The following is a 14,316-nucleotide window of genomic DNA, read 5'->3' as shown; positions in this document are numbered from 1 at the left end:
TGGCAGCAGTGAGACGACTGCTCATTCGGTAATGCTAAGTTCCAATTACAGTAAGCTCGGTTGCAGCGACGCATTCATGATCCTTCTTAAGTTTTTGGTTACGGCGATGGTCAGGTGCAAAATGTACTTCGGTCGCATCTACAGAAGCTACATCTCTATATCCCATCACGACTAGTGCCCTCACTTCCTACACCTTCCTTTATTTCAGCTCACTAATGTGTCGGAAAATGGACCCCTCATCATTCAGAAGTTATGGGTTTACTGTGGCATGATTGGAGTACCACAACACCAGCTATGCTATGGAGATTGAGAAATAAAGCAGTACTTCCTCTGGTTGGAAATGATCACGCGAAATTAGTATGATAGGTCAATAGTACTGTTATCAGCTAAAACCTTTTATTCGATTTTTATAAATTTCTAGATCACATTAGCTGTCTATTAAGATGATGTTGAATTGAATAGCAGTGCACTGCCACGGTTTGAAGAATTAGTAGCGCGACAACAGACTCATACAGCGCTTTGCTACACGACAAACTAACAGGAAGTTGTTTCGCTCTCCAAAGTTTTGCTTTCCCCCAGTGCGGTAGCTTGTACAGGCTGCCTCCTTCTTCTCGTAACAGTCCTAGCATACATACCTGTAAAGTAAAAAAATATAATCTACTATGTCAACCTTCAGCTGCTGAGAAACGTCCACCACCGACGCTATGATAGCGTTGATACCCTTTCTTAGTTTTCGATACTCAATATGTTGCATGGAGGCGAACAGACCCAGGTCCAAACATTTGAGATCGGGCGAGTTAGGAGGGGGGGCGGGGGCTCAGCAGCTTGATGTTCCATCCTCCTTTAGTTCCGGCCTTCATCACATTCTGGTCTGTTGGCGCTACGTGCGGTTTTGCATTGTCTTGTTGACGAATATGATTTTACGACGACCCTTCCTTGGCCAATTTGCCTCGATCGCTGGGAATACTTTCGTCAGAAGATAATCTTTGAGCGCTTCCCGGCAGACCATATCGATATTACAAGTGCAAAAAGTTCTTTTGTCTCTATTTTTGGTTAGCGGCTTCACCTTGCACTGCTCCGTAAAAGACCATATCGCAACCGTTCCGACACCCTACCCCTTTCCGACATGTTTCCGACAGTTCGGATCCGCCAATCAGATCATGACGGTGTACTCAGATTAAGTACGCTTACACTAAGTACGGTCGCTTTTATAAGTACGACCGTCCCAGTCAGCTTTGGAAAGGGAGTTCGAAGGCGCAAGGAAATGCTCAAAATAGGCCTGTACCGAGAAAACTCATTTTTTTTGTTTAGGGGCATTATAGCTTCACAGCACTGTGCTCTCCAGTCAGCAAATTCATGAATGAGACCCGAAGCCAGGGTGAGGGGCCACTATTAGAGGTTATTTTAAAACAATGACACTACCCCAAAAATAGTGACATCATTGTCGTAGGCCAGTCATTTGGATTAACCTCATTCGGGTTTTTTGCTCAGCCAATAAAGCAACGTCACTTATTAAACCTTGTCTAGGTTCTTTACTTAGCCAATCATACAGCGCTACAAATTACCGACAGGGGCCTTGTGGTCTCAGTCGTCTTTTTCCAGAGCCATCCCAGCAGATCTCCCGTAGCAAAGGACCAGTCCAGAGCACAGTATGCCATTGCGCACACGAATCTCGCCGGCACTGCTGGTGCAGCGCTCGGATGGTAACGGGTGGGGGGTCCACTTCCCTGCTGTCGGCTTATGATGTTTGCGAAGAGTTGCAATTCATTAACATCTACTCACTTGTCTTACACATGTCCTACGAATTGAAGTATGTCTTGGGTTGATGTAGGCGCAGGATCAGCAATTTTGTTTGCGGTGAGGTGTGTACGGTACGTCGTGATACGGCCGTCGAGGGCTCCTAAGCGATGAAGTTTGCGCATCTCACGCAGTACGCTACCGCTTCCCTTTGCTCGGATCCCTTGTCCACTCAGGAAGCCGAGGACCGCTGATTCTGAACGTTGGCCGACCTCGAGAGCGCGATCCTTGTAGTCCTCCGATCTCTCGTGAAGCTGGAACCCGCCCTTCAGGAAAAGCTTCATGTACGCGACGATCAAGCGGTAATCTGACTTCTTTTGTCGGTCGGTAGAGCTCCAGACGCGAGGCTGCCGTGTGTACCACTCGAATTAGATCGATGACAGGTTGGTAGTCGCTTTTTTTCTGCGTTTCGCTGCAGGTGTTTGAGCTGACGAAACTTGCTCCTGTTCTGTAGTGTGGGCTGGCTCTTCGTGCGCAGGTCGCTTAAGGATGGCGGCCTCTAGCACCAGCAGGCGTGCAGACAACAGCCTATTGCTTTCGATAAGCTCATTAATGACAGCAGCGTGATGACACTCCGCTCAATCGCAGCCGTTCTTTTCAGTGTCCTTCCTTTGTTGAGCAGGTTTGGAGGCGACATGGCTCAGCGCGACCGACCACGCCAGCAAGTCGGTGTGGGAGATGTCAGCTGCTTCCAAGCATTCTTCCACTCGAACAACGAACAAGCTCCTGAGCTCCAGAGTCTTCACTTCCGGGAAATGCCTAATTAGGTAGGCGGTAAGGACCCCAATTACCTTGCGACTCACGTTTAGCTTGTTGTTCTTCAGCCCTACACAGGAAGCGAACAGCAACTCCTGCAACCGGGTCATGCGCTCCTGTGCCCCATGGTCGAGAATGGCAACATCAAGAACCGTCGGTGCCTCGTCCGCAGCCCACCCGCTCAAGACCCGTGCTACTTTACGGTCCTCGCGTGGCGTGTTGAATACATAGGCGACTCCTTTGTTGGTGCGCGTCATGTCCCATGACCCACGATCAAAGATCCACTGTGCAGCCAGCCGCTCGTCCCCGTTTGCATGCTGCGCCCCGCCTCGCCTGTAGGAGTGCGAGGTCAAGTTGGCTGAGGCTCCTGCCGGCTCCGATACCCGCTTCAGGAACCGGCTCACATACGTATGAACCCCGTCGTCACCGCGAGCTTGGTTGGTCGCTGAAGGGTTGGCTGCAGCGGAGCTCGGGACGCTTCGCAGAGTGGCGGCCGCCGGGTCAGTCATCCCTGCTGCAGCAAGCTGCGAAGAGGTGGCAGCATTGACCGAAGGTACTCGTAGTACATCGAGAAGGGGTGCTCCTGCATCAAGTGAGGGTGCAGACGGTGTCACAAGAGAAGGAAGCTGGCTTAGCAGGGACACACAAGGCGACTCCTGCATCATCAAGGCTACTGCGAGCGTGTGCAGCGGGCAGGTAAAAAAATCCGCCCGATCAGGTGCGAGCGTGAGGCCTTGCTCCTCAGCTGTTTTCATTCGTAGAATCCGAATGTAGAAAACGTTGTCAGCTGACATTGTAATGTGCTGCTTTGTGACGTAGCCGAGATCTGATGAACGGCCGAAGCAATGCCACATATGGCACGCAAGCGCTGCATCTTCGTAATCCGAGGCGACGGATGCTGCTTTGTACACATAGCAGATTAGTGAGCGCAAATCCGCCTTTGTACAAGGTGGCGCCTTGTTAGTAAATCCTCCATTATCACGTTTTAAACAGTGTTTTTCGAGAGTCTTCCCTTGTTTAAGCAAAATTAACTCGGTTGGTACTCTAAGATGAGGATACTCATCGAAAAACCAAAGCTTCACGTTTCTAAAGTAAGAAATGGCGGTGTTGGGCGCCAACTTACCTTTCTTACCTTCGCAGGTGGCAAGATAGTAGCCAAAACGATCCATCACTGCCGCTAAGCTCTTTCCAGAGCTGTCACTGAAAATGCATGCTCGAAAACGTCCATGGATACATCCTCGACTTTAAGCATACGCTCGAACGCGCCTATTCCGGTAGTACGCGCTTTTTGCGTGTTTGTAGGGATAAGTGTGGAGAGGCTCATGCTGGTTGCTGCTTGTCTTTTCTGCTTTTTGCTAACTGGACTTGACTGGTTGAGTGTACCTTAACACTACTGCTCAATTTTAACCTAAAGTAGGAGGTATACCGCATTGCCGGAACCACAAAATATTGACATATATCTGACACGACTTAAATTCAGTATTGGTTTCGAAATAGTTAGCTCTAGCTTCCGACAAATATATGTCAGAAAGTGTCGGAATGAAGAACCTGCTCCTGTGCGACCTAATTGGCTGAATTAAGATAAATTGTAGTATATGATTGGATATTAATCACATATTCACAATCTTGCCTTTGAAAGACGTGTATATTCATCCATATCCCAGCTCTGCCATTTCAACGCTGCTTTCGGTGAGAATCGTACCCAAAATTAAAAAAAAACTAAAGCTTGTCTGCGTAAAGCCACTTCTCATATATACGCACTAGATTGTGCATAGGCTCGAACGGCAAGGTAGATTCGTCGAAAAATGACAACATCGTGGTCTACCTGCCGTATCTTGTTATTATATGCTAGTGCCAGTTTGATAAACGTGGTTCGCAGCGCTTCCATCCCTTCTTTCCGTTGTTGCTGATCTTTAGAAGCTCGTCATTGACGACTTTGCGCTCGCTTGATGGTAAGGTGGACTTCAGCATGCTTGTAGAGGAAGAAGCAGCGTAGCGCAGGCGTGGCGGGTCGCACCCCAAGCGAGGCTTGAGACCTTGAGACCTAAAAATAAAATGGCAGAGGCTACGGAAGTACGTTCAGCGCAAAACTGGTGGTTATAAAAAGAGGAGATACTGGTTCTTCGTTTTGTGCAATCAGATGCTGTATTAGATAAAGAGAGCTGAAACAATTGGTCAAAATGTTGTTTTCGCGTGATCATTTCCGACCAGAGGAAGTATTTGACAACGAAATTAACCACACTTCGTCAACTTATTAAGATGCAATTTATGCAGCAGGGGGGGGGGGTATCAAGTACAGGCAATAGCAAGCGCTTGGAAACGATTGGCAAAGACTAGGTTAAAGGACTATGTCTTAAAGTTTCCAGCTCATCATGACCTTAGCGGGGGAGAAGTGATTGCTCCGCTCGTTTCCGGCTGGATATTGGAGTGCTTCCAGCGTACCGGCCTGCACAACATGATACGTGGAGGATACTACCAAAGCCATAATACACGTTGTCAACCATGGATAGCAGGTTGTACGTACAGCCCTTCCCGTACACCCTAGTTTGTGGATTTTGCTCACGTAGTACACCAGGTCATCAGGTAGCTAGCCAGCACCACTCCCATACAAAATGCATTTCTGTGAGTGACAATGCTCGATTCTCGACTTAGCAAGCGTCTCTACCAAGATACTACTTCATCATCCAAGAAGAATTCTCTACTAAACCCTTTGCACAAAACACTTAGCAATGTGTCCGGGATACTACAGTATGTGAAAACCTACAAGAAAACGCTTTCAGAGGAATCTGATGTTTGGGAAAAACGCGAACAAACCAAACGCGTATTATTGGACATGCGATGGCAAATTCTGGATTCCCAAGCGAACATGTGTTCAAACCAAATGGAGCCACGGACCCCAAAGCGTTCTTAACTTTATTCTCTAGAGAAAGACACCCCCCCCCCTTTTTTTTTAAAATTTACAACATGCATATAAGACTTCTAAAGAATATCAGAAGGTTATGTTTATCATCATCGTCATTCATGATTTTTCTACAGCTAGTAAAATGATGGGAATTGTTTCGAGGAATGTGCGCCAAACAACGTCATCATGAAGACCGCTTTTCTTGACCAATGCATTCTCTTAACGGGCACACTCTAGAATTTACATTCAGCAACTGTGGTATCTTGAGACTCGTCTTTGTTATCTCCACCATGTTTGTTGACTTTTTGGTGGAGATTCTCGCACCGTGGTCCACGCAGTCCAGTAACGGCAACTCACAAGCTAGAATCACTAATATGACACTGGCGATTTCAGCTATAGCGAGCAGTAAAAGCCTTTTCTATTTACGAGCTTCAAGCTCTTTATGCGTTTCGAAGTTTTTAAGAAAGTGCTTTAAATACACGCTTTTTAAGCTCGAACGCTGAATCTAAAATCGCGATGCAATGATGTCAATTATATCAAACAGCTTTTCAGCGCATAGATGTCAAGTTCTCATATTATCGTTTGCAAGAGCTCCGCTGAAAACAATGGTGCTAAGATTAATGATCTTTACTCTCGTAATGGGGTTTGTATTTGTATTATATCTAGAATAACATGTATTTGATGCAAAAACCATGCATCTTAACAGCAGTACAATGCATTTAAGAATACGCAATCTATGAAAAGCGCCTCGCGAAGTACGTTATTGTCGTATTGACAGTGCATAACCCTGGTACACGTATTTGAAAATTGTTTGCCTTAGAAACGACTGGTATGATTTGTGCCAATATGAACAGAGGATCAAACCTTCTAATTAAATTTCAGACTTTGAATCAATAAATTTGTGGTTATCGTTATTTTTTACAGGAGTAAATTTACTTTACACCGAACTTGACCGCGAAACAACGAAGATGATCTGAAATTCATTCAGAGCTCGGGCTACTCGCTCATCATTGTACCACATTAATCCGCTAAACCCGTTAATAACCGGATCGTAGTTATTCAGATAGCTTAACAGCACGGTGTATTGCACTCTTATAGATGCCATGAGGTCCAACGAACAGGACGGCCGCAAAAAGCTTTCGAGCTTTATCGAGTTCGATAAACATGGTATCGACAATAACAGACGATCCGCAATTAATTGCTAACAGGATCAAGTAAAAGCGATTCAAATTCGCTCTTGGTAAAAGTGCGCTCATCGTATCTGCATCGTGATCTCCATAATTTCGCGACATACAAGAGCGAAATACTTCCCTCTCACACTAAATAATCGAAACGGATACAAGTACGTGAGCTTGTCGTAAATGTTTACAAAATTCGTGAGATTTGGACCAGATTTTTACTTAGTCGCTGGAATTTCTAGCTTTTGCAGAACGACCACGCGAAAAGGTTATTAATAGTGAGCGGCCGAGCATCAATACGATGCAAAGTCCGTGAGCCGCTGACGTAACAGCATACTTAAGTAAGTAATCGCGATAATGTGGCAGCAATGACTATAAGCAGTACGTCCAGTACGAGACATTGATGCTGACGGGTTCGTCGGATATTCGTCGCAAAAGCTGGCGGACAAACGCTGGGTATCACGGGTGAGTGACGATCTAAGGTGGCATGTGAGGCTACCACAACCTGTATATGTAGCGTTCGTTTTTTTTACTGGATAAGCTGATTGTGAATTCCGACTTTATTTTCTTTTACAAATTTGTGTTTGGTCTAGATCGTACTTAAGTCGCCGCTCCAATTTGTACCAATCAATCAGCGCCTCAGATCTGACTCCTTCCCATCATTTTGCTCATCTAATCGTGCAAAACACAAAAAGGTTTTGCATTCCAGTTTTTGCCACTTCCGTGGACCATGATCGATTCCCTCACGTCGCCCGAGATGCGGGAATTCGGAAGAGACTTGCGTCGTGCTCGCACCATCCTCATCAAGATTGGGACGGAGATCGTCCATTCGCCTGAAGGTCTTCTGGCCATGGGGCAGATCGGCAACATTGTGGAACAGATCGCAATTTTGCACATGCGTGGCCACAACATCATCCTCGTATCAAGCGGCTCGATCACTATTGGCAAAATGGTATTACGGCGTCAGTACCTACTATCGGGGTCGATGCAGTCTCATCTTGGAGGCCAAGTGGAGGATAACGTGGAATTCTATGAGAAAGCCTGTGCTGCGGCGGGTCAGAGTGGACTCCAGAGTCTCTACGAGATGTTGTTTTCTCAGTACCATTTGAACTGTTCCCAAATATTGGCGTCTGATGCGGATTTCCGAGAGCCTCAAGTACGTGAAAATCTCAAAAAGACTTTGGGTACACTGTTGGATGTGGGAATAATTCCCGTAATTAACGAGAACGACGTCATCACACGTCGAACGGCGCCTTTACTTAGTGGGGAAAAGATGGCGTGGGATAATGACTCGCTTGCGTCACTCTTTGCTCAAGAGATGCAAGTGGATCTTATGGTAATTATTACTGATGTTGACGGCATCTACACGGCCTCGTCACCTTCAGGAGAAGATCGAAAGCTCATCTCGCGCTTTAAGCCTGGCGACAAGACGTTCATCGTGCCTGAGTCACGAGTGTCGTCTATGGGTCAGAACGATAAGGTGCACTCGTGCATCAGAGCGGTGGACAGTGGCGCTGTCCGTGCTGCTGTAGTTGCCAAGGCCGAGCCAGGAGTCCTTCTGCGCATTGTCAACGGTGAACGTGTGGGAGCGCTCTTCATATCGCCGGATGGAAAGCCGATAGGAGATGCCACAACGGAGGAAGAACACATTGACCCTTTGTATACTGGCATTGCCAAACGCAGTCGTGGTCGCTTGAGTAAGTTGTAGACACACAACAGCAATTCTAGTCATTATTCTAGCTCCAATGTCATGAACTTGTTTGCCTATTGTCTACGTAATCTCTCGCAATGAAAAGCGAGGATACTGAGAATCCTGCACAGGAAAACTGATAACCAAAATTTCTGGTCAGGATTCGTACTTAGCAGCATTTGGTAGGCTTCGTGTTGCTTGGGATGGTTGACTTGGATGTCTGTTCGAGTTGGATAACGGGCGCTACGTCGGTCCTCTGCTGTTTGTTTTTATCAGCGTTGTAGATGGCCATCACGAGATCTTCAAATGCTCGACGCACATTGTGGCAAGTCTTGGCGGATGCACGGTGGTGCATGAGTCCTAGCGTTGCAGCTGTCGACTCGTGGAGTTCCTGGTCCACGTATTTAGGGTCTTGAAGCACGTGGGACGACTCCAAGTCCACCTTGTTCCCCACAAACATGACGCAACTCGATAACGTACTACTTAAACCTGCGGCAGCCTTGAGCTCTTTAAGCCAGTGCTCTTGTGCGTTGTTGAAGGTCTCGCGGTTGGTCACATCAAACACCACGAGCGCTCCCGCTGCTCGTCGATAGTGCCTTCCACAACGAATCAAACGCTTATCAGAATTTAAAATATTGGTGACAAAGAGCTTAAAATTATCCCTTACGAGCTTGTGATTGCACGATAACGCTCCTGTCCAGCTGACGATAGCAACGTTAGGCACGCGAGAGCGAGATAAGATTCTTCAGTCAGCTTACCAGTGTCCCAGATCTGCGCCTTGATGCGCTTGCCATTGGGGTGGCGCACGATGGCAGTTGCGAACTCGACACCAATTGTGGCCTTGCGTACGGCGGAGAAACTGCGAGAGATTCCTTGCTCGTTGGCGGCTTCGTCGGCGAGAAAGGTGGCGAGGAGGTTGGTCTTGCCTACACCAGGGTCGCCCACCAGCACCACTACATAGAGTTTCACAAAGAAGACCAATGCATGGAGTGAGTAGCGATGGTTATGAAATATACACTCAACTGGGCATTGCAGACCTTTGTACAGCTCGTCGTAGTGCTGATCCATTGTCGAGGTGTGACTAAGTGACGAGTGTTGCCTTTTTTGGATCAAGCCGTTACGTCAGAATGGTACCAATTTGCTGGTACGTAAATATTTTCACTCTAAATATTAATTTTTGCATAAAGACAAGCATTATGTTCGGTAGGTACAATAACATTGGTCAACGTAGGCTGAAGCAATGATTGTTTGCTGTTCTGAAGAAGGAATCGTAAAATTATCTGGTGGAACTGAAGTTGTCGTGAAAATAGTTTCATGCAAAGCGGAGCATTTCCGATAGCACAGCGTGAAGATGTTTGCAGAGCCGTATTTGCAGTTGAAGAGAGTGTTGGAAAGTTGCTTTGTTCATTTCTTAAAAGAAAAAATAAAGATTCTTTTTCAAAAGATCTATTTGCAGGATAAGGCTACAGCCTCCCAGTATCGATGGAGCTGCCAGTGGTACTAGGATTGCCCCTACAAAGTTTTGCAATACTCTTCAACTGATTTCGTCTTGATTTTTGGGACCCAATGAGCGCTTTGATTGCACTAAAATATAGTGTGCTGTTGTTCCGAAATCCGTTTGGAGTTGATGAAGACGGTACGTCGGTCCCAATCCGTTTGGAGCTTGGTCGTGCGGATTCGTTCGAAGCGCTTTGGATCGCAGCGCAGACTCGCCACGCATTCCATCTACACATCACAGTAATGATTTTTGCCCCAGCACCAAGTTCCAACAGTGATCTGACCAACGTCGGAAAAGCGTGGCGAATCCCGCACACGTCCTTCGGTGTAACAATTGTACTTGAATTGCTCACAACTAATATTTGTAAGATTCTGGGTGACAGCACCCTTAGCTCCAACAAGCTTAAGTTTTGTAAGCCACTTGACCCGAAAAGGATACCAGCAGCCAACTTGCATCCGCCAGACTCTGGCGGATGACTCTGGCCCAGAGTCAAGCGTCAGCAACCCAATCGTGAGGATTACCTGGCAAACAGAGCTTGCCCAACAATCCATGCGAAAATGGTGGAAAGGTGCGATTGTGACTGGTGCTGAATCAGCAGCTGACAACTGTTTTACGTACTGCTCGTTAATAATAAATAAATTTATGCGTCCTTACCCAGAGTGTGTCAATTGAAGTTTACACGTTACACTTAAGAATTACAAACCGTTTTCCTGGGTGATTTGCTGCATTTTCACGTGCTGCTCACAGAAAGTCGAAAAGTTGCCGCCAATCAGCACACCCAAAAATGCGCCTTTTCTCAAAAAAAAATTGAAAAAGATCCGAGTAAGACATCAAGGATTTTGGCAACTCCTTTTATCCCACAGTGTGTTGTCAGTCTGCTTGGGGCGACAGTTCCAGAAGTCTGACGCTGCTTTCGATGAATCCATCAAGATTTTCATTTCACCATAGTAAACCCAAGTCATTCTTAGCCACGCAAACAGCCGCAATAAAAAGAAGCACCAAAGACGCGTCTCGCTGACACTGACGTCTTCCCGACAAGCTCTCACATAGCAATCGGCAGGCTAGAGCTCCAATCAACGTCTACAAGAGCGCACACCTTGAAAACCCACGTCCAAGTCGCAGCTCTCCCCATTTTAAGCTTCCCACATTGAAGTTAGTGTCGAAACTTCAGAAACCCAAAAGCTCCGTTAAGATTTAAATTGCGTTCATGGCCACCAGCGTCATGCATCCGATCCCCAAGCGCACGAAAGACTCTGCGGCTCGCCCGCCCATGCAGCGCAGTCGAAGCAATGGCAGTCGCCCTGTCAAGCCCATGAGCCACGGGCTAAGCCATGGCTTCCAGATGGACCTTAAACAAGCGGTTCAGCTCGAGAAGCAAGAGCTCCAGAAGAGAGGTTTGTTGCCTCCCCGCTTTGTGACAGATCCGCTGCCCAAGATGACGACGTCTGAGGACGAATACGACGAGAACTCGTCCTATTGGCTCTTCAGTCAACGGAGACTCGCACGCAGAGCGGCGTCCTTCACTACTGGAGCCTGTCCGCTCATGCCGTGTTCGCCTCCTATGCCAATTCCACAGCACGAAGCTCAGCGTCGCCACAGCGCGGCAGACATGAAACATGAGAGTTTGAGCGCATCACAGTGCGAGGCCAGACTGTGGGATGAGTTCTGGAACTACAAACTGTCCTTCGAGTCACGCGAATCGCTTAACATTAGCGCTCAAGCCAGCGACCACCTGGACGGAAGGACAGCTCAACTCAAGAACAGATCTGAGTCATCTGCAGACACGGAGATCGATCACGAAGACATGAATGGTCCAGAGCAAGAAGAGCACGTCCATCGCTATGGAGATGTGTTCGAGATGGACGACCTATAGGTTAGCAATGGACGCGGAAGACCACACAGGTCTTGCATGTTTTGACAGTAATAGTAGTAACAGAGGTGACAAAAGTGGCACTGAAAGTAATATTGAACGACCTCTTGCACACATTTTATTACTGTACTACTTTTATCTTGTCACGTTGAGGCTTCGAGTTGCTTTCACAAGTTGCCGATGACGTTGCTGCAATGTGAGGAAACGATTGCGTCGCATTTCGGCGGCAACAAGTTCCAGTCGAGTTTCCAGTCGCTGGTGCGCAACTTCAGGGCTCGTCCGGAAGTTTTTCCAGCGTTGCAAAGCCATAAGCTGTTTGCCGTATCGCCAGTGAAGCAACACGCTGCTTGGCAACAGCGGTAGGGTTTTGGCAACGGATTCTTTATCGAGCCTTGCAACGTCACGCCAGTGCTCAAACGCCGGTTGAACGGCAGCCAACGCGATGATCGCACGCTCCGTTTCGTTCGTACCTGTTGAGCGCATGTGGGCGAGAGCTAGGCGGCGTAGCCATCGACAAAGTGCAATTTGCACAAGTTGACTCGGTCTGGTGGCAAATACAGGCAATTGGCAGAGACACTGCGAGGAATGTACGCTCCCAATCTCCTGCTGTAGCCACCAGGGGCCCGTAAACTTCCTACCACGACGATGAACACCTTCACCCTCGAGTTCCAAGTATTGATCTGCAATTTGTTGCAAATCTTGTGCATCAAACGTCACACAGTCTGACATTTCAGGCTCTTTTTTGGAAGCATGCGAAGTCAGCTCGCCGTTCTTGCTGTTAACACTGTCGATGACTGTTTCTTCCGCTATCTGAACATCGACAGCAACGGTACCACTAAGTCCGTTAGCCTGAAGGATGTCGCCATACTGGAGTACCGTTAGTCGCTTCAGTAGCTGAACGTTTAAACGTCCACGGTCGTTTTCAAGTACTGTTTCTTCATCTTCGTCAGTGGCAACGTCGTAGCTGTCCGCTAAATATTGTCGAGGCATTTCACTCTCACTGTCGTCATGCTCATCCGCGCTGGAAGATGGGCGTTTGCAGGTCGAAGACACAGTGACGTACGTGTCGTATTGATCTCGAAACCACGACGGAAGTGGCACTATCCGGTGACTCGTAGATTCATGACTGCAAAAGTTACACTGACGATACAAATCTCCGTCTTGGTCTTCACCTTCGTATCCTTTGCAGCCACAAGTTTTGTTACCAGCGTCACAATGAAGAAATGCACGATCTCGCTTAGTTACTAACAGTTCACGAGCGATTATGCGCCACGCGAAAGAGGGAAGGAGATGAAGCGCATAGTAGAAACACGACTGGCCTTCGTACTCCGCCTCCAATCGACACTTTGGATTCTTAAGAAGGAAACACGCGTTGCGAATAGATCCAGCTGCAATGGCATACGATACGGCAGTGTTTCCGAAGGCGTCGAGTGCATTGACGTCGCAATCCGGTCTTTCAAGTAGCAATGACATGATACCGGTAGCTAGCATTGTGTTGGAGAAACACGCCGCACGATGCAGTAAAGGAATACCGATGCCATCCCCGGATAAACGTCCAGGACTGAGTTGATGTTCCAGCAAGAGTAAAGTCATCTCGGCGTACACGTCGCCTGGATGTTTGGCTGTGGCATACAGACACTCGATGGCGTCATCGTCTGATAATTGAGTCGCAATGGGAGCATTCGCTTCTAAAATCCACTGCAATACCTTCAATGACGAGGCATTGATTGCTGCGAGGACTAATGTTCGCAAGGATATGTCGGGATAAGAGCTTAGAGATATTGCTTGCAGGCGTGAAACCTGGTTCTGTGTCACTGCAGACACCCACGGATTCTGAATTGTAACATTGCGATGGTATCCTTTGAAACATTCTTCTACCTTCCCGCGTGCAATTAAATCTTCGTTGATGATGATGATACTTCGTAGAAGACCCACCTGACCGTGCGCCTTTGAATTATTCGCGCTGCTTAACATTGATTCAGTAGTGTTAGCCTCCACGACATCATCTGTTGGAAGACTTGGTTGCAGCCGACAAGCTAGCAATTTGTACAAGTGATTGTAGCCAAGCATGCGACAAAGTTCCAGCGGGGTGCATTCATCCAGTTCGTGACGAAGTTGAGATTCTTCGTTAAATACCTGCAGCCACTTTACTTGATAAACTTGAAACTTACTCGAACTTTGTTCAGTCAGGCAAAAATCGGCAACTCGAATAGCGTTCCAACGTGCAATTGTGTGTAGTACAGCTGCTTCTTTTATAAAGTTTCCGAACTGCTCTTTTTCACTTCCCCAAAGCTTCAGCAAGCGTTCCAACAGTTCAGCTGAGTCGGTCGGGATTGCCCTTTTCACAATCAATATCATCAGTAAATTCTTCCTCTCGCTCACTTTGATATGTGATTGTAGATCCTCCAGATAAAATGATAACAAAAATGCTCCACAACTGCTCGCTTCAAGGAACATATTTGCTGTAGATGCAGCCACAAACGCAGCCCACAACAAAGCACGCTCGGTTCCAGGTGAAGTACCCTTAAGCAACAACCGAAGGATATCGCATCGCTCATGCACTAGCACCCACTGCATCATGGTTTTCCCTCCCACACGAGTAGATTTCATCGCTGTCAGTGCACT

General features: G+C 47.3%; 4 protein-coding genes across 4 annotated transcripts; 2 read left to right on the top strand and 2 right to left on the bottom strand.

The window, feature by feature from the left end:
• Nucleotides 1–7,390: 7,390 nt before the first annotated feature.
• Nucleotides 7,391–8,341, top strand: PITG_05832 (delta-1-pyrroline-5-carboxylate synthetase, putative; the record flags this gene model as incomplete). The annotated part of the gene is made up of 2 exons (XM_002998028.1): nucleotides 7,391–7,984; nucleotides 8,081–8,341. 2 exons carry the CDS (start codon nucleotides 7,391–7,393, stop codon nucleotides 8,339–8,341), a joined length of 855 nt encoding a protein of 284 aa, XP_002998074.1.
• Nucleotides 8,342–8,986: 645 nt separating this feature from the next.
• On the bottom strand, nucleotides 8,987–10,043 carry PITG_05831 (uncharacterized protein; the record flags this gene model as incomplete). Its single annotated transcript, XM_002998027.1, has 3 exons — nucleotides 8,987–9,024; nucleotides 9,082–9,276; nucleotides 9,863–10,043. 3 exons carry the CDS (start codon nucleotides 10,041–10,043, stop codon nucleotides 8,987–8,989), a joined length of 414 nt encoding a protein of 137 aa, XP_002998073.1.
• Nucleotides 10,044–10,970: 927 nt separating this feature from the next.
• On the top strand, nucleotides 10,971–11,694 carry PITG_05830 (uncharacterized protein; the record flags this gene model as incomplete). The annotated part of the gene is made up of 1 exon (XM_002998026.1): nucleotides 10,971–11,694. The coding sequence occupies one exon, from the start codon at nucleotides 11,029–11,031 to the stop codon at nucleotides 11,692–11,694; it is 666 nt and encodes a 221-aa protein (XP_002998072.1).
• An 803-nt stretch (nucleotides 11,695–12,497) lies between these two features.
• On the bottom strand, nucleotides 12,498–13,665 carry PITG_05829 (uncharacterized protein; the record flags this gene model as incomplete). The annotated part of the gene is made up of 3 exons (XM_002998025.1): nucleotides 12,498–12,501; nucleotides 12,755–13,389; nucleotides 13,627–13,665. 3 exons carry the CDS (start codon nucleotides 13,663–13,665, stop codon nucleotides 12,498–12,500), a joined length of 678 nt encoding a protein of 225 aa, XP_002998071.1.
• Nucleotides 13,666–14,316: the final 651 nt, after the last annotated feature.

This window comes from Phytophthora infestans, genomic scaffold, assembly GCF_000142945.1.
Source record: "Phytophthora infestans T30-4 supercont1.9 genomic scaffold, whole genome shotgun sequence".
Classification (NCBI taxonomy): Eukaryota; Oomycota; class Peronosporomycetes; order Peronosporales; family Peronosporaceae; genus Phytophthora; species Phytophthora infestans.
Note: the sequence above shows the minus strand (reverse complement) of the source record. Positions and strands in the feature narration are given on the sequence as shown.